We start from the raw sequence: 18,628 nt of genomic DNA on the forward strand, positions 1-18,628 counted from the left end.
AACCTCTGAACAGTGTCCAGGGGCACCTGGGAGGGCTCATGTGCTTGAGCATCCAACTCGTGATTTCAGCTCAGGTCATGATGTCAGGCTCTCTGCTCAGCAGGGAGTCTGCTTGTTGCCCTCTCCCTCTGCCCTCCCTTCATTCTCAAATAGAAGAAATACTGTCCAAGGCACAACACAACCCCCCTTTCTATAACGGATGTCTGCAAACCTGGCCCCAGGTCTCAGACCACCCCACCAATCCGTAGCCATTGTAATGTGTTAAGATCGTCCAGTCCCCTTGAAGAGCCAACCCACAGGATAGGTCTTCTCCTTTCAAACTATATGAAAGGCAGCAGCTTTGGACTCTTGAGGCTACACAGTATTTAGGAATGAATGCCTGCTGTGTACTGTTCTGAGCATGGCGTTGGGGTGGAAGGTCTTGCTCATCCTCATCAGTGGTTGGCATTTTCGAATGGTCCTAAGTCGAGGTTAAAAACACTTTTAAACAGTTGGTCATTTTAAAAAGAAGAGGTAAATAAAAATTAAAAAAAAAAAAAAAAAGGGATCCCTGGGTGGCGCAGCGGTTTGGCGCCTGCCTTTGGCCCAGGGCGCGATCCTGGAGACCTGGGATCGAATCCCACGTCGGGCTCCCGGTGCATGGAGCCTGCTTCTCCCTCTGCCTGTGTCTCTGCGCCTCTCTCTCTCTGTGTAACTATCATAAATAAATAAAAATTAAAAAAAAAAAAAAAAAAAAAAAGAGGGTGGGTAAGGTGGCCCGCACATCACCCATCACACTAATTTGTCACTTCACTCCCATCACAGAGGAAAACGTAGCTGGTGGCAGGGACATGTGCTCACAGTCCGAGCTCCAGTGGCAGAAAGTTCTTTCTAGCCCCAATCTGTGGACAGACATGACACTCGTCCTGCACTGAAGCCAGAGTTCCAGTCTGCAGCAGGAAGGTTGGCTGGAGGCATGGGTGTGGACACATGGCTGGCACAGTCCCTGTGGAGCATGGACACTGTCTGCAGCTCTGGCACGGGGCACGGACCCTCTTCCATAGCCCTGTCTGTATTTATGTTCAACACAGCACTTGCTGATATTACATAAATAAGACTGTCTGGTTTCTGTGCTTTGAATAAAGGTTTGTTACCTCTGTCCTCCTGTTCTTAATCAAATAGTGGAAATTATGGCCTTGTTCTATGCATTTGAAGGAGAACTACTGGTAGGTATTCGGTCCCTCTTGTTCTGCTTGCTGGAGGGACTCCCATTTTGGGTTGGTCAGCACCCAGGATCCCACGGAGCACTGCCTCCCCCACCCCCCGGCTGTATAGAGAGGAGGGGCCCTCCTGCCCCAATACGCAAGGACACACCCACTGCCACCTCTTGCCTTGCACATCTTTTATTTCTCAAATCTGTGGTGTGGGGTTCATCTGAACACAGCTCTTACCCAAAAAGGAAGAGGACACAGCCGAGCATGAAAAGTGAGCGAGAGCTGATGTTTCAGCAGGTTCGCAGGGATGAGGGAGACAACTGGCTAGGTCAGAATGGGTTCTTCTTGTGGAGACAACACCAGGTTGGAAGAGTCCCTTCATAGCTGGAGTCTGAATTATCCACACAGCATGTGTATATTTTGCAAATAAGCTCAGATAGGAAACTGAAATGTGCACAATTACATGCACACAGAACACTCAAAGACAAGTCATTTTTACAGATGTGATTACAGCAGTTAATCCCCCTCATTACCACTTCAGGTCACATCAGATCAAGTGCCATGGTTACATGGTTTTTAATATGTAATTCTTTTATTCTGTAAAAGGTAACAAAATATACAGAATGAAACTTTCCCTTTTTTAAACTAATGTTACAAACCCATATTGTCACATATATAAATACTATCCTCTACAGCTGATCATTAATTAGGTGTGAGTCCAACAATGTAGCCCTCTAACTGTTAAGCAAATGAACAAAAAACCCAAAAAGCCAACAAGTTTGTCCAAGGCTGAAGTGTCCTCTGTGTACAAAGGAACACAAGAAAAATCACCGCGTGTGCATGTGTGTGAGTGCTTTAGTCTGTTTTCAAAATTTTCACCTCTCAAAAAACAAATATACAAAGGAATTCTTCCTAGAAATCAAAAAAATCAATTTGAGCCAATTCCAAACAAAGTAATATGGCACGGAGTCTAAGCCATGGTGTGGTTTAAACACACTGCATATCTCGCGTCGCACATGTCAGCATGGGGTTTGTTAACTCAGACTTGACAGCATCTTCCCTACTTCAGTCCATCCTGCTGCAAGCACAGAACAGGAAGTGATTGACAAGTGATAATAAAATCAGGCCTGTTTGGCACTATGATACAATTGGGAAAAAGAAACCATGGAAGCGCCCATCGATCCCAGCGCCAGAACATTCCCACTGAAACAACTACTGTCTTGTTAAAGGACCTGGAACACGACGGGGGAGGAGGGGGGGGGTTCCCTAGATTTACAAAACTACCCACACCGGCTCCAGAGCCTGACAGCGAGCCCCTGCACCCTGGCCTTACAGGGCCTCGAACTCATCAATCCGCTGCTTGGTGTTGCCCTGACGGATCTGCCGCAGCGTCTTGTACTTGTCCCGACCTTGCCTCATATTCTCATTGTGGATGATGTCATTGTGGGTCCTCTTGTTCTCATCTCTGGCCTGGGACAGCTCACTGGTCAGGGTCTGCAAGCGGAGGTGGCACAGTTCAGGGGGACCCAGGAGCAGCGGGAACTGGGGGAAATGGTTTCCCCCCACCCCACCCCACCCTGTCTACACCCCCACCGCCCCCTCACCATCAGCTGCCGTTGCACCCGCTCATTCTTCTCAGCCTCGGTGATCCGCTTCTCCTCGTTGCGGTCATCCATGATGCCCTCGCTGGACAGCTCAGCGCTGTAGCCCGTGTACTCCGTGCCCTCCTCCTGCAGGTTATCCTGCACGTGGTAGCTCACTGGCTCATAGACGGGGGGCGGTGGGGGTGGAGGGGCAGTCATCACCAGGTGCAGCTCCTCCTTGGTCTTTACCAGGTCATCCTGGGCTTCCTTGGCCTTGGAAAGCAACCAGTACAGAGGTGACAACTTGTCACACAGAGCAAAGCACATAAACCATTTTTGGAAGAATCCCCTTTTCTGTAAATGAAGGCTTCTGCACCTTCTCTCACCACTCCTCTCACCTCCCCTGGTGGGCTGGGTACTAGGGTCTTAACAGCCCAGAGCGGAGGCCAGTGGTGGGGACGGAAGATGGGGGAGGGCATGGTTGGGGACAAGCATTCCAGTGCAGGGCCTGCCCAGCCTCTTCCAAGTCTGGGGCTCTGGATCCTGGGAGTGGTTCTCAATCGTGCCCATGGCACCAAGAGAAAAACTCATGCCAGGCTTGACTTTTTTTTTTTTTTTTTAAGAACCAGAATTAATTTCTTTCGGTCTCAAATTCTAATATATATTCATTGTATTAATTTTGAAACAAACCAAAATCCTCCAGCCACTAGAAAATGCCACCATCACATTGCAGAGTGCAGTTTTATCCTCTTCCCTTGTGTGGCCACTATTTATGACGCTCCTCACTGCCTGTGGGCACTGTGCTCAAGCACCCTCCTACCTGCTGTTACCCCTAAATCTTCCAGTAACCTCTCCTAGGTACACATCCCCAATCATGCCCACCTCATTACCACTCCGTCCCTGGAGGTGAGCTTAGTTTGAACCTCTTCTGCAACCAGCTTTTTCTCACTCCGTACTTTATAATGAACACTTTCTCCAAAAACCTAAGGATCCAACTTGCATGGGGGTGGGGTGGGGGGATGGAGCTTAAGAGGAGATGTGAGGGAGGAACCAGGTGTCCCCAGAAGGAGCCACTACAGATGGGGAAGCACAGGTAAGGACAGTGGGGTGGGGCAGGCGGCTGCCACAGCTTGGTAGATGTCTACACTGAATATATCCAAAGCTCCCCTGGGGACCATTTTTCCCAGCAGGCATGGGGGGCTCAGCTGGAGAGGCAGGCTCTCTGGACACTGCAGTGGAATGTGGTTCTTCCTATTACAGCTGCAATTTATTAAACCTCTCTGCAGCATGGTCCTCGGAGCAACCTTACAGGCTGGCTATTACTCCCTACCTGCAGTAAGGAAACGGAGGCATGGAGAGGTCAGGCCACGTGCCCCATCACGCTGCATAAGAGCAGAGCTGCGACCCTCGCCCTGTTTTGGGACCTCCAAGTCCAAATCTTTCCATGGTGACATGGTGTATGCACCAGCGGTCAGAAGAGGCAGGAGGTCTAGTTTCAGGCCCTGTGGCCTGTTGCTAGGGGCACCCACATGACCAGATTTAGAGCTAGTCCTGATGGAGCTCTGGGGTTTGTTAACTCTGCTCCAGAGCAGAGGGGTGGAGACGGCCAGAGCAGAGGGGTAGAAGTGAACAAGAGGCTCCTTGTTCCCTGCTAATCCAACAGCGGCCTCCCCAGCGCACAGGGCAAGCCCATTCCTACAGGGATTCTGGCCTAAGAAGCCCAACTGGGACTGGTAAAGCATCGCAAAACATCCCGAGGCTCGCTACGCCACCCAACAGCCTGGCCCTGGCCGCCTTCTGGCCGTGTGCCCCCACAAGGTCTCTGGCCTGCAGACTCACCCGGTGCTGCCACTCCTCGACCTCGTCCTCCTTGCGCCGCCGCGCCTCCTCCAAGAGGGCGATCTTCGCTGTGTACTCTGCTAGTTCTGCGGCCTAGTAAAGCACACGAAGCTCAAATTATTTCTGGGGCTTTTTGGGAGAGCCCTTTTGCAAATGGACAGCCACACAGTTTGGTGACTGGCCTCATTCCCCTGCTCCTCCCCAGCCGGCAGTGCCCCCTGCTGCCCACCGTGTCCTCAAGGCCATGCCTCACCCAGACCACCACGTCCAGCTCCCGGGATGCCTGCAGCAGGGCCACCGAGGCCCAAACAGCAGCACAGCCCCTCCCACCAGGCTTTACTCTCTCAAGCAGATCGTTTTACAGCCCCAGACACAATCATAAGGCAGGCGTCACTTCTGCATCCCCAGAGGCAGCCTCTCCATAATTCAGCATCATGAAACTCAGGGAGCTCCTACCAGCTGCTCCTGGCTCTTTATCTGATCTGCTGCCTGCCTCTCCAGCTCCTCCTTGGCCCTCAGGGCGGCCACGCGGTCAGCCTCCAGACGCTCTGCCTCCTCCTGGGCACGCTTCCTCTCCTCCTCTAGCTGCAGGGCTCTCTGAATCTGGTCTGACAGTTCTGGAGAGAACACAAGGAGAAAAAGAAACCATGGAAGCGCCCATTGATCCCAGTGCCAGAACATTCCCAGTGAAACAACTACGGTCTTGTTAAAGGACCTGGAACACGATGGGGAGGAGGGGGGGGTTCCCTAGATTTACACAACTACCCACACTGGCTCCAGAGCCTGACAGCAATGCCCCAGCCTTGCAGGGCCTAGAACTCGTCGATCCCTTGCTTGGTGTTGGCGGACACGCAGAAACTGCACCACTCGCCAAGTTTTTGGTTTGTAAGACGGGGCAATGTACCATGGTTTGGGCACTCACTAGCCACGTGACCTGGGGCAAATTACTTTACCTGCTAGCCCTTAATATTGTCATCAGGAAAATGGGGAGGACTCAGTATTAGCCTCAAAGGAGTAAGGGAAAATAAAAAAAAAAAGATAATGTGCATAAAAGCAGTTAGCAGAGCATCTAAAGTACAGGAATATCTTTAACACAAAGACCCATCATCGTGTTCTCTCAGCCACGAGTCTCTGCTGTGGGTCTTGTTTTAACCTGCGAAGTTCCTGGCTGTGGGCAAGCTGACGGTCCATCTGCCCCTTGCTGTGGAATGCACCCCTGCGAACACAACCACTGGGCACAAACCCACCTTTCTCTGCTTTCTTGGTTTTCTCCTCATAGTCCTGCAGCCTGAGCATCAGCTCCTCCTTCTCCCGCATCATCTGCTCCTTCTCTCTCTCCACGGTTTCTCGCCTCTTCTTCTCAGTTTCCAGCTGCTGCCTGTTACAGGGTGAGGGACAACACAGCAATGTCTAGATGCTGGCAGGCACTTGCCATGTCAACACACATCACCAGTGCCCAGTCCAGGCCCCAGGCCCATCCTCTGGATGGTACCGACTTAGGAGGTGGCAGAGTCAACACTGAGCACACCCCTCCCGGGCTGATCCTTGGGACCCACACGGTAACTTCCAAAGGCCATCACCCCCCGAAGCTCCGTTTTGTTTGCTAGGTGATGTCACCCTGGCTCCTCCCCTGGGGAATGGTGCGGGCCCTACGAGGCTGCCCATTCTGGGAGAACACCACCCCGTCCTGCTGGCCTCCACCCTGCTTACCGCTCCAGCTGCTTCTGGTGCTTCTCCTCCCGGGCCTGGGCCTTCATCTGCTGTACCTCAATGGTGTCGGGCTTCCTGCGGCGCATGTACAGCTCGTGATTCCCCATGCAGAGCTGCAGGATCCGCTTGTTAATTCGAAGGCGGGGGGCATAGAACACGAAGTCCTACAGAATAGAACAGGATGGACTATAAGGAGGAGGAACTCCTTCCTTTGGCTTTCTTCTTCCAAACCAACTTCACAAAGCTCTAGACAAACTTCTCCAAAAGAACGAATAAAAAAAAAAAAAAGAATAAACGAAACAGAGTATGGGGTCAGAAAGAGACCTCGAGGAGAAGTCATGGACTCCAGGTGACCAGTCAGAAAGTTCCTGCTGCCATGGGATTTGGATTCCCTGGGACAGAGCAACTGCATGTCTTTGTGGGTGTGCATGCACACGGGCACAGGAACCTCCTCTGGCTGGACTGCAAAGCCTCTCCTGGTCAAGAGGTCTTGCGGCCTTGAGAAACCCCCAGCCCTAGAACCACTGCCCCCTGGTCTTGCCTGGGGTGCAGCAACTTCTATTTGAGCTTCTGGTCTCCTGTACCTCAAACTTTGCCTCCCACACGGCTACTAGTGCATCTACTGAGTCACTACTGGACGCCTGACACCAGCCTGTTTAGCTCCAGGACCAGGTACAAACACCGTGGCCAGGCACGTGTACATCCAGAGCTTCTGGCCCAGCAGCCCCAGCCTACCCCTTGTTCACCTAAATTGCACTTTATGCCCACAAACCTATTTGCTCAAATAGGTTTTGAGCCCCCTGCTACTTGGGATGTCATGTCCAACCTCACAGACCCAAGGACCGCAGCACTTCAGAAGGCAGCATTAAGGCATCGTCTCCTGTCTTCATGACCTCTCCTTCTCCCGTGGGTAACTGGCACACCTCCTATGCCCCCTGCACTCGATGGGGGTGCCAGCACTTTCCTTGACTTGTTTTGGTCTCTATCTTCCACTGAATGGGCAGCAATCTTGACAGCAAGGCTGCGTTTGTTAGTCTGTATCCCTGGGACCCAACTAATACCCTATATTTACTGTGTGCTAGAGATTACACAGCACTGCCATGTCTGAGCCTGTGACCTTGAGTGAGTCACTTCCTCTCTGAGTCTGAACACCGTAAGCTGCACAGTGGGGAGAACAGTAATCTAACAGGACTGTTGAGAGGATTAACTCAGATACTGTCTGTCAGGACTTAAAATGGTGTCTGTCAGGACAGGAGTTGCCTGGAACACGGATACTCACTCACGGATTGCTGGCTGTTTTATGAAACTGCTAGTTTAAGAGCTTTCTGGAACAGAAGAGATGAAGGCACCCAAAAACATTATGACTAGGAGTGCAGAAGTCTGTAGTGTGGGGCAAGGACGACACACAACCTTGCCTCCTAGCTCTTGCTACTGCTGCCATTAATGTAGGGAATGGGTGGGGAGAGAGGGCTTAGAAACCTTTTGTTATTTTAAAACACCAGTCTGCGGGTAGCGCTGCCTTCAGCCCAGGGCCTGATCCTGGAGATCCTGGGATCAAGTCCCACATAGGGCTGCTGGCATGGGGCCTGCTTCTCCCCTCTCCCTCTCTCTCTCTGTCGGGCTCCCTGTATGGGGCCCTTCTCTCTCTCTCTCTCTCTTGAATAAATAAATAAAATCTTAAAAAAAAAAAAAAAAACCCATACCAGTCTGCTTCCTCTTCTTTTTCCCCTTTCCCTTCCCAACTTGAGACTTCTAGCATTTAGATTCTGACCTCTGTCACAGGGGGAGGATGGCTCAAACAAAGAAACAGTGTGATGTGTTCCACAGTGACTTCTGAAACCAGAAGGACATGCCAGTGAGCTAATCGACACGCCCCAGAAAGCCCTATGTAGCTTCTCAGTATTTTCATCAGTTCCAGAAATGCTGGAAAGACAGCACTGTCGAACCCAAAGCCCACGGAATTCCTGGGTGGAGCTTTCGCACACTTATTATTAAGTCATCGGGTTTCCCAGGGAGTGTCTGCGGAGCTGGGAGAAACACCATCTCTATTACACAAGAGAAAAAACAATAGTTATGGCCACACAGGCATGCTACCCAAGTAGGTGTTGACTGTGGTTCCTAAGCATTGCAAAGGAACTCTGTTGAGCACCAACTTCTCCTTAGAACAAGGTCAGTTTAAGAAACATCAAAGGGCTGAAACTGCAAGTGACACCACTGCAGCCAGTGGCCCCAAGACAAGCCCTGTCCCGAGCTGGGGACAGAAGAGGAAGAGGCAGGAGCAGAGGAAATTTCCTGTGCTGCCTTTGAATGAGGCTTTCTGACTGCAACTTAAAAAGAAAAACTGAAACCAATATTTATTCAAGGATTTCCAAATCCAAGGACCTAGCCCATGCTTCCTAATGCAAAACCCCAACAGCAATGAGATCTGGGGAGGCTTTCTAAACTCTGGCAGAGAACAGACTTCCTAAAAACTGAAACTCTAAAGCTCAAGGAAATGAACCCAAGTCCCTAATACAAGAGAAAAGGAGATCTAAAAGCAGCCATGAAGTTGTCAAACAAGGGGCCTCAAGAGACTCTAGGACGGCCCCCACTAGGCCCCACCCCGGGGCTCCCCACAGCTGAGGGCAAAGCTGCTCCCAGGCAAATAATAGTTTTCATAAGCCGTTCAACAGGTAGCTAGTTGCCCAAGGGCCTTTTCTCTCTTCCATGAGGCCATAGGAACAAAAGGCTCTTTTCTGAAGGAGCTGGTTTTAACCCCACATAGGACTGTGGGGCAGCCTTTGAGCATTCCCGGTGTTACAGATCCCATCCCCACAGTATCCAAGCTGGCAGGAGGAGAAGCTGGCCTTTACACGGGAAATGCCTGGTCATGGAGAACATGACAGGACAATGGTTCATTTGTGAGCTTGCCATGGAAACTGCCCAGGGTCAGGGGTGCCCTCCCCAAGCCTGCCTCACTAGTGAGCCAACTTGGACCTTTGGAGTTTCCTTGTCTATCTTCTGAGGAAAGTTTAAACTTGGAAATGTGATTTTCTGTTGCCCCAAGAGCAAAGCCTGAAGCTAGGCAATGCCGTAGAGGAAGGAAGGAGCAGAGCAAGGCTGGCGAGGCACACAGGAACTCCCTCCCTCCAACCAGCTCCTCCTGTGAAACCCCCACAGCCATCACAGGAGTCTGACAACCTCTGCCTCCTTGGTTAGGCCTTCCCGTTCCAACCATCTGAACTGGCCACAGTGGCCCCACTTCTCATCTCTTCATGAGATGACCTGTTACTAACAACAGCTGCACCGAGTGTTCACACATATCTTCCACTATCATGTGGACTCTGTGAGAGCGGGAACCTCGCTCTGTTCACTCTGTGTACATAGTCCTAGGAAAGAGCCTGACTCGCAGTATGTAACAAATGCTTCTCTCTTCTCTGATTTTCTCTTTAATCTGTGGTTCCATGTAAAACTAGTATATAATAAATGTATGCTCAACTAATTCACCCAGAAGCACTACAATTGCTTTTGCTTAGAATTTTAAGATTAAGAAATATTCTGCAGCTTTTCAAAAGCTAAATTTATGCCAACACACGCAACCTAATCCTTCAATAGTCCAGTCCAATCCAGTCTTGCTGCTTATGACAGTCACACATCTAAAGCCAGTTCTGAAAACTCAGCACCACCCTATAAGGAGATGACAGCCTAGCCAAGCCTTCAGAATCTTCTTGCTCTCCTGACTGCCCTCATCTCACAGCCCACGTTAACATGGGCACACTGTGACCCCCGGGCTGTGGGGCTGACTGTTAATGTGGTCTGTTTCCATGGAGCTTGAGAGTCTGTACTAAAGGCTGCTTTAATTGTAAATAACTGGGCAACTACCCACGGAGTAGGAGTCAAGAATTTACAAACAGCAGGAAGCGATTTCAATAAAGGAGAAAATAATCTTGAGAAGAGTGTTAAGACCTCTGATTTCACTTATCCTGAACTAACCAATCTGTGGGGAGGAGCCGCTGGATAATAGTGCCACTTGCTCTTCCACGTGGGTTACCCACCGCCCTGTGGGGGCCCCAGTCCCAGAAGGCCCCGGGCTGGACCACAGCCTATGCTGGCCTAAGCCCTACACCGTAACCAAGACACAAAGTTCCTTCCAATCTATAATTCTGGTGAAAACCAGAGCAGGCTCTAAGGAAAAAGAATTTTTTTTTTAAAATCAGATTTCTGATTAGAAAACAAAATCCTCACCCATTTCATCACACTACAGTATGTTTGTACATATGTCTCAAATTTTCTAAGCAAACAGTTGAAAACTTAAATGTTAGAATCAGCAATAGAACAGAAATGAATTTCTGTAACATATCAGTCTTTGCAGTTCCTAGTTCACAGTCAATATTCTTCAAACTCCAGAAATTGAAGTCCCTTTCCTAGCGAAGTCCTCCCTAGAGGACTGCCCCATCAGCCTCATCTTTATGAGAAGTCACATTCCTCATTAGTACCAACGAGAAAGCATCAGCAGAAAGAGTGCCAGAGGTCCCAGAAGGGGGTCAGAAAAAAGCAGAGATGCCCATTCACATAGGAAAAGGTGAGGCAGTGAGGGACCCTGGGGACCGGTGATGTCTGGACACAGGTCTGACTTTTCCTAACTCAGGTAAGCTGCAGAGACCATTCTGAAAGTCCATGCTGGCCCGAGGCTTGTAGCAATCCTGTCTGTGCCACAGCTGGTGTTCAGGGAGGTACAGGGTGGGTACCCCGGGAACACCCTCTGAGGTAGGATGGTTTTCCACAAGAACAGGAACATTTCACAAGCCCAGAAATGCAACATTTTGTGAGATGCTCATCATTTGGCAAAGGTCAGTGACTCAGAACTGCCCCTCTCTTCCCAAGGAAGGGAGACCACTTGAAAGCCAAGGGACACAGCGAGCTGTTGAGGACACCTCGGTCCCCGTGTACCTCTACTTCAAGGCTTAATCACACAGCCCAAGGGGTCCTTGACCTTCAACATAACCTGCTAGCAGGTTCCCAACCCCAACCCCTCCCATGGAAGTGCTTATCTTAGAGAGAAATTTGTTATCCTGAAGACATGTTTGGCTGTAAGAATGAAAAACTGCAATTCTTTCCTGGAATCCACAGAAACTTACGGGTGCCTTCTTGTCGATGGGCTTAATGACAAACTTTTTGTCATTGAAAGAGATGTTCCTGATTTCACTCCATGGAAAGCCAATCTTTGGGGTCAACCTGAGGGTTAAAAAAAAGGGGGGGGAAGAGTTAGATGTATGCTTGCATCACAAATCTATTCTTAATTTTTTTTTTAAACCTCCAGTTGAGACAATATAAAGCTAACCCAGGAAGCATAGTACATGATATACTGTGACATATGATATAACTGTCTGAGTGTGGTCAGGTCCAAGCTCTAGGAAACCTCAACAAGCTCCGGGTTAAATTAGTCTTCTCGACTGTGGGCATCTCCCTGGGCCTGGTCCACCCCAACCAGTAATCTCAAAGTCTCCAATGCCTGACACAGCACACTCCTGCACCCTGTGACAGCTCACATGCCATCTCCCATAGGCTCACCGGGTTCTTATCCCTAGAACCCGAACCCTACTTCTAGTCATTGGTTTCTCTGCCTTGTAGGCAATCCATTCTCCTTTTCCCAACTGCTAACACCAGGTTCCATAGGCTGGAACACAGGGGCCGACTTAGCATCTAAGACCTTCTAGTCCAGCCTTAGCATCCTGAGGGACACCTAGGCTCCCCCAAGCCCACCTTGCCTGAGGTGCTCATTCTCCTCCCTCCCCACCACGAGCCTGCAGCCTTCGGAACAGCTCAACCTCCTCTAACACCCTTGCCCCTCACCTGAGGGCTCTTGTGACTATGTGAACTGGTCTTTGAAGACCAGGCAGGTAAGCTTTTTGATGGCAAAGATCATGTCTTAGATTTTCTATGCTACGGTCAGAGCAGCTGCTCACTGATGGGGATAGAAACTCCCCTGGTGTGGTTCCAGTCCAGCACTGCCATGCTCATTTTCTGTTGGGATGTCTGCCCACTGCTGGAAGAGGGGTAAATGAAGTCCCCTCCTCTTATCTCTCCTGGTCTATTTCCCTTTCACATCTGTTAGATCTGCTTATGATACTTAGGTGCTCTGATGTTGGGTGGCATATATTTTACAACTGTTCGATGTCCTTGATGAGCTACCAACATATTTAGTTAAAAAGTGGTGGGCAACATAAGTCTTGCTATGACAACCTAAGCCAGGTCAAGTTGGTGGGGTGGCTTTGGAAGGCTAAGAAAGGACACCCAAGACCCACAGATGGCTCTTCTGGGACATAGTGGTTAGGCACACCTGGAGGAATGATGTCAGGGCACTGGTCAGGCTGTGGTTTTAAATCTCAATCCTTTTTGGCACACACCTTTTATAGCTCTGTCCTACAGGATCACCAATGACTGCCGAGACACATCCGGCCAACATGCTTCACAGCCAAACATGCAAGGAGCTTGCTTTGCTACTTATCAAAGAGGTCATTATGTTTGCAGGCCTCTGAGCACTGGAAACTCAGGATACCACCTAGTCCCATTATCGACTTTAACTTGCATCCTTATGTGGGATGGCTATCAGAGTGACAGCAGGTAGGCATCTATCTGCTGCTTCAGGGCACCTGTCTCCCTAACACAGGAGCACTTTGCTGCTCATTTCTCAGCTGTGTGGTCACCATTGCAGCCAGATTCCCAACTCTCAAAATGCCCAAGAGACAAATATCTAGTCTTGGGCTCCTTGCTTTATATGGGGTTCTCAAAATACTGCTGATCCTAGAAAACCTGGACCTTCAGGCTAGACAGGCATCTTTCTTTCAAGGGTTGGGCATCCTATCGCCATAGCCTCCAGCCCTCTGCTTCATGGAGTGCCTGTAAAGTTTGCCTTTTTTAAGACTCTGGAAACTCATAGCAATTTACAGCCATTCAGAAGCATGAATGCAGGATCAGAGATGAGGCCACGCATTTTTTTTTAAGTCCAGAACTCTTTGGAGAAATTGCAGATTCCAGAGCTGGAGCAAGGAAAGTGCAAGATGATCCTCAAACATCTTCAGGTACCAGAAAGTAAAGAAGCACTCAAAAACTAATTAATGGGGTCATAGGAAAAGGGCACAGGAGCCAACCTGAAAGGGATCCACAAGGTAAATCTCAACAATTTGAACAACAGAATAATAATAGTAATAGATTATAACCCATAGAATAAAATATCCATGAGTCCATATTAATATAAATAACTGAATAAATGAAGAGAAACTGGCTGTGTTTAGTAGACGGGTATGTGTGAAATAAAGTTAAAAAAAAAACAGGTTTTTAAAAACCATAGTAGCAACTGTTTCATGCAAAGCTCCTGAATGGATACTAGAATAGATGAAGTAGAAGAAACAGAACTATTTCCATAGCTTCAAAGCGTCTCCTTGAAATAGATTTATTGACTACAGGGGAAGGATAGTTAACTCCAGAGCAGTCTGGCATAGATCGTGCCTTGACCAGTAACCAAAGTCACCACCAGCAGTAGTAGATATTCTGACAGAACATGCTGCCTCACGAGAGGCCCCAGGAGCCTGTGGCAGACTGCTGTGGGATTCGTGCCCCGAGCGCACAACTCCTATCTAACCATGAGAAAACATGACACAGATCCAACCAAGTTCAAGGACCGCCTAGAGAGTTAATGGCCGGTATGTCCTTCTAAAGGGTCAAGGTACATGACAGACAGACTGGGGAGGAGGTGTCTAAGTCCAGGTATGAGTCTGGGCGGGATCCTGGGGCAGGAAAAGGTCATCAGCGACAAATAGTTAAAATGGAAACTGGGTCTGGATATTTTTTTTAGGATTATTTATTCATGAGGGACACACATAGAGAGGCAGAGACATAAGTAGAGGGAGGAGCAGGCCCACTTTGGAGAGCCCGACTCAGAACTTGATCCCAGGACTCCAGGATCACCACCTGAGCCAAAGACAGACGCTCAACCACTGAACCACCAAGGTGCCCCAGGTCTGTATATTGTTAAGAGGGTTGTATTAACGTTACCTTCCCAACTGATACATGGACTGTGGTTCTCTAAGATGCTATCACATGGGGAAGCTGGGCAAAGGACATCTAGGCATTCTAGAACATTTTTAAAGTCTGAAATGGTTTCAAAATGAAAGGATAAATGGCTAAAAAAATTTAAATTCAAAGTATGATGCTGGGGTTGATGATAATGTTCTTCAATCTCGACAGGATTCTAGATTTTACAGGCACGTGTCTGTCACTTAAGAACTGTCCATTTCACTGTACTTAAATTTTATATCAAAAGATATATTGAGCTCTAGTAAATAATATGCATTTTGGGGACAGTACACAGATGTCTGTGATATACTTTGAAACAGGCCTGAAAAAGAGAGGGCCAGAGGGTAGTGGCATGCAGCTGGGCAGAGACAAAAAAAAAAGTAGTGAAATGCCAAGGATAGAATCTTTGTAGGCATGCGGGCAGTGATGATAAAAATCCTCTCCATTTTGTAGTCTGAAATTTTTCATTTAAAAAGTTTAGAAAAGGTCTGGGGTGGTGGGATGGGCTGAAGCACACTGCAGGCTAGCCTCCATTTTTATAATGAAAGCAAAGTGACGACTCAGTCTTGGCAGGGGGCAATCCAAGGCCTGCCCCCCACCCCTCTGCAGGGCAGGCACGTCAAGGGACTCTGCCCGCGCACCCCCAGGAGGCGCCTGCTGCCGGCCATGCATAACCACACCACACCTCTCCCCACCCTTGCACACATCCAAGCACATGGAAGCCAAACTCTCCTCTGCCAGTCTGGAGGGAACTTTTAAATTGCTACTTTCAATGAAATAACCGCAGTCCTTGTAACAGTCTCTGTAAGAGACTAGGCTTTTTTGAAAATTCTGGGTACCAAAGACCAGAAAGGAGAGGAGGAGCTGACAACCGTGATCTTGGTATAGTTGATAAAAGAAAATTCACACAAATTAAAAGAACTACATTTTGCTCTCCTCTCTTAGATAGGTAACCAACCCACTGCCACTATGGCAGAGATGTCACATGAGTACGAGAAGAGGGTGAAATTAACATTCTGCCTAGGAGCATAACTTGAGAAAGTGGAAACTATTTCACATGATTAGATTATATTAAAACATAGAATATATCTAATAACTATACATCATATAGTTTACTATGTTGTACTATATATTACAGTACGCACATGCTACATACATACTATGCTAATATGTACACCATACTATAATAACCACTGTAACAACTGCCTTATTACATACGTAGTAAGGCTAATAAGACAACTATAAATCAAAAGTAGGTGATTTACAACTCTGCATGAGAAATTTAAGGGAAAGAGACACTGGTCCTTGTTTCGGCTCCAGCTTGTCTGTAGTCTCTCCAGCATTCTTTCCCTTACCGGGCCTACTGATGTGCCGGCTCTGGGAGGACCAGGAAGACTGTGGAAGGGGTGGGCCCGAGGAGGGCAGGAGTGTTCTCGCAGGACTGCAGAACTTGACGGCAGGGGCGCATGCTTCTGTTTTGTCTTTGTAGGTTTGGGTTTTGGACTGACGATGCCACCTAACACAGCTGATCTGAACTTTTTGTTTCTAAGCTGACTACGTCTTTCAGGGAAGGGGTCTGCCTATTACTTCCTCCTCTCATCTATGGGTTTATAGAAAGAAAAAGACAAATGCTTTCAGGCCCACATACTCTCAAACTTAGTTATTATGTATACAGTAAAAAGGGACCTCAGGAGATATTTCCCAACCAGGATATATTTAATTGTAAGATAGAATAATAAAGGTATATTTGTTTATTTGCAGGTGCACTAAGTCTTTTATCGCCCAACTGACATACGCAACGGATCTGATTTCTCACTTGAGCAATGCTCCACGAACACCAAATCGTCCATTGTTAGCTCTACTGCTGAGGGTAGTGATCCAATACTTAACACAGCTAAGAGTCATCTCAGCATTCCTCAGGCTTGAGTCAGCCTCCTGTTCACACTGGTAACCAAGCTGTCAATATTTGCTTAAAAGGAGAACAACTTAGGCCTGCTGATTGATTAAATGTCTGGTTAGGTCTTTCTTCCTAACTGAAAAGGAGGCTGCCTTCACGGGCAGGGAGAAGGCAGGAAGTGAGGATTGCCCAACACCCCACTGTTTTCTTGGGGAGAAGACCCCTTTGAGAGGACTACCAGTTTCAGTGGTAAACGGGGGGAATGGGAGAAGAACAGGAAGAGACTGAATGACACTGCTCAAATTTGCACTTGGAAAAAATTAGCAATTTACGTGGGCTGGAGAGGTAGTTATAAGCTGACATCATCAAGTTCCTGCCTATGGCTATTTCCTGCAGCTAGAAAAACCTGTTGGGACAGCCCTGGCTATGGCTGTTACAAAATCTGGTCATTCAAGAAATGAGTTCAGAGACAAAGGTGGTTTCCCACATCTCTTCCAACGAGGGTACTGCATTCTCACTATGGGTACCGCCTGCTGACCAGCCACCATCCTCCAACTGCGGGGCCATCAGAAGGACCAGACACTGGTTTCTTGAGTCTCCCAAGACTACTCATGTTTGTCTACAACTGGGTCCAGCACACATGGGGAGGCAGCAAACCAAGCAAGAGTCCTCCATAACTCACTCCTAGGTTCTCGGAGGAGTTCCCATGATTCTCTGTACTGTAACCAGTCTTTCCCAACTGGAACCATGACTTCCAGCAGAGAGTGATTCTCCTCCATCCGATTCTGGAACTAGGTGAAGGGTCTAGGAAGGCCTGACACAGGGCCCCGTCCCACCCAACTGAAAGATATCTGTACCCTGGATTCTGGCAAGAAGACACACGGCTAAGACTGAAGGCAGAGTCTTCATGTGACATCATCTGTCACCAAGGAGTGGCCCACCCTTCAGGAAGTCCAGAGCAAGGGTTCTGGGGGTGGTCTGAGAGCATTACCATCTGAGGGGAGGTTCAATGAGAGGAAATGTGGGAGAGGCATTACTCAAAGGCACAGGGAACCACCATGGAAAAAGCCTGCCCTCACTGAAGGAGAACAATCCTTTCTCTGTATCTAGCTGCCTGGCAGAAAATAGGCACATTTGCAGTGTTTGTAACCACAGGGACTGGCAAGAGAAGCCAGCAAGGCCTGGCTTGCTCTCCACTGCTCTTGCTCTTGCAGACCTTACTCAACCCACACATACAAACATGTGGCAATTAAATACTTCTCGCAGGTTCAGAGGATTTAGCTAAATTGTCTGTACATAAGCCACTGTTTACAGAATCTTAAGGTCCTCTGATAGCAATGTAACTATCCTTGGTTGGATGAGCAGAACCTCTAAGCCACCAGCACCGTGAGGGCTGCCTGGGTGGTCCCTGCAGGTGTGCTGGGCCCTCAGGCAGTGGGTGGCAGGGCCTCGGTGGAAGGGCAGGGCAGGCCTCCAGCTCCAGGCTGAGGGGTCATGGGTCAACAAAAGGCCCCATGCTGGCGGACAGGTTGTGGTGACAGGAGAGAAGCAGTGCACACCTCAGGCCAACCTCTGACACAATGTGGCCACATCACAGTTGCAAAGCCCTTGGATATTCACATGCTGGGCCAGTAAGCCACTAGATAAATACTTCAAAATAAACCACATGCATGGTGGACATTTTTCTGTTTCCAACCCCAGCACCCCACCAACTGAGGAGAATTACAAAGTTCAACTCACTTATCGTCTTTCTCATAAATGTTTAGTCCAAGGGCATCAACCCCGAGCCAGAGGTCTGTTCCTTTCTTATTTTTTATCTCAAAATAGTTGATTCCGTACATTTCCAGGTCCTGAGCAATCTTCAGATACTCCAACATGGCGCTGTCTCTAGCAGGGAGAACAAGAGCATGGTCATTAGTGCGCGTTGAGTCCTGAACTGAGTATTGTTAATCTCAGGCACATCCGGCAGGACAGGCTGATGGCTGTGGCTTTGCTGCTGTCCCTCTGCTGGCCATTCACGCCTGTGCCCTAGCTGTCCTGCACGCTGACCACTGATGTCCTTCAGACATTCTGGAAGAACTGAACTGACTCATGCTGGTTTCTCCAGACACAGAAGATTTTCCTTCTAATTATTATTAGTAGGCACCATCTTTGTCTTGCCCACATGCTGCTGCAAGGGACTCCCACTGTCTGCTTTACCAGGAGCCACCATTTAGGCTCTGGGTGATTTCCCTCCACAAAAGATGCTCAGGACAGACGAAGCTGCAGGACACAATGTCTGTGAGGCCCAATCTGTAAATGAACTTTGAGGCTGGGGGATCATAGAGAATTGTTGCTAATGCTGCACATGA

At 48.7% G+C, this 18,628-nt stretch overlaps 2 protein-coding genes across 8 annotated transcripts in view; one reads left to right on the top strand and one right to left on the bottom strand.

Moving 5' to 3' along the window:
• The window catches only part of SYTL3 (synaptotagmin like 3), a 93,569-nt gene extending 92,429 nt beyond the window's left edge, over window positions 1-1,140 (top strand). For all 7 annotated transcript variants that reach the window (XM_038526454.1, XM_038526449.1, XM_038526452.1 and 4 more), the window contains one exon: window positions 805-1,140. In XM_038526454.1, the coding sequence (XP_038382382.1) occupies window positions 805-914 (110 nt within the window). In that variant the 3' untranslated portion in view covers window positions 915-1,140. The remainder of the gene's footprint in view (window positions 1-804) is intronic.
• Window positions 1,141-1,366: 226 nt separating this feature from the next.
• Window positions 1,367-18,628, bottom strand: part of EZR (ezrin) — a 49,871-nt gene continuing 32,609 nt past the window's right edge. Inside the window, 8 exon segments of the mRNA NM_001286989.1 lie at window positions 1,367-2,687; window positions 2,798-3,049; window positions 4,616-4,708; window positions 5,072-5,232; window positions 5,863-5,993; window positions 6,326-6,489; window positions 11,443-11,539; window positions 18,018-18,164. Of these exon segments, the coding sequence (NP_001273918.1) occupies window positions 2,523-2,687; window positions 2,798-3,049; window positions 4,616-4,708; window positions 5,072-5,232; window positions 5,863-5,993; window positions 6,326-6,489; window positions 11,443-11,539; window positions 18,018-18,164 (1,210 nt within the window). The 3' untranslated portion in view covers window positions 1,367-2,522.

Source organism: Canis lupus, chromosome 1 (genome assembly GCF_011100685.1).
Source record: "Canis lupus familiaris isolate Mischka breed German Shepherd chromosome 1, alternate assembly UU_Cfam_GSD_1.0, whole genome shotgun sequence".
Lineage (NCBI taxonomy): Eukaryota > Metazoa > Chordata > Mammalia > Carnivora > Canidae > Canis > Canis lupus.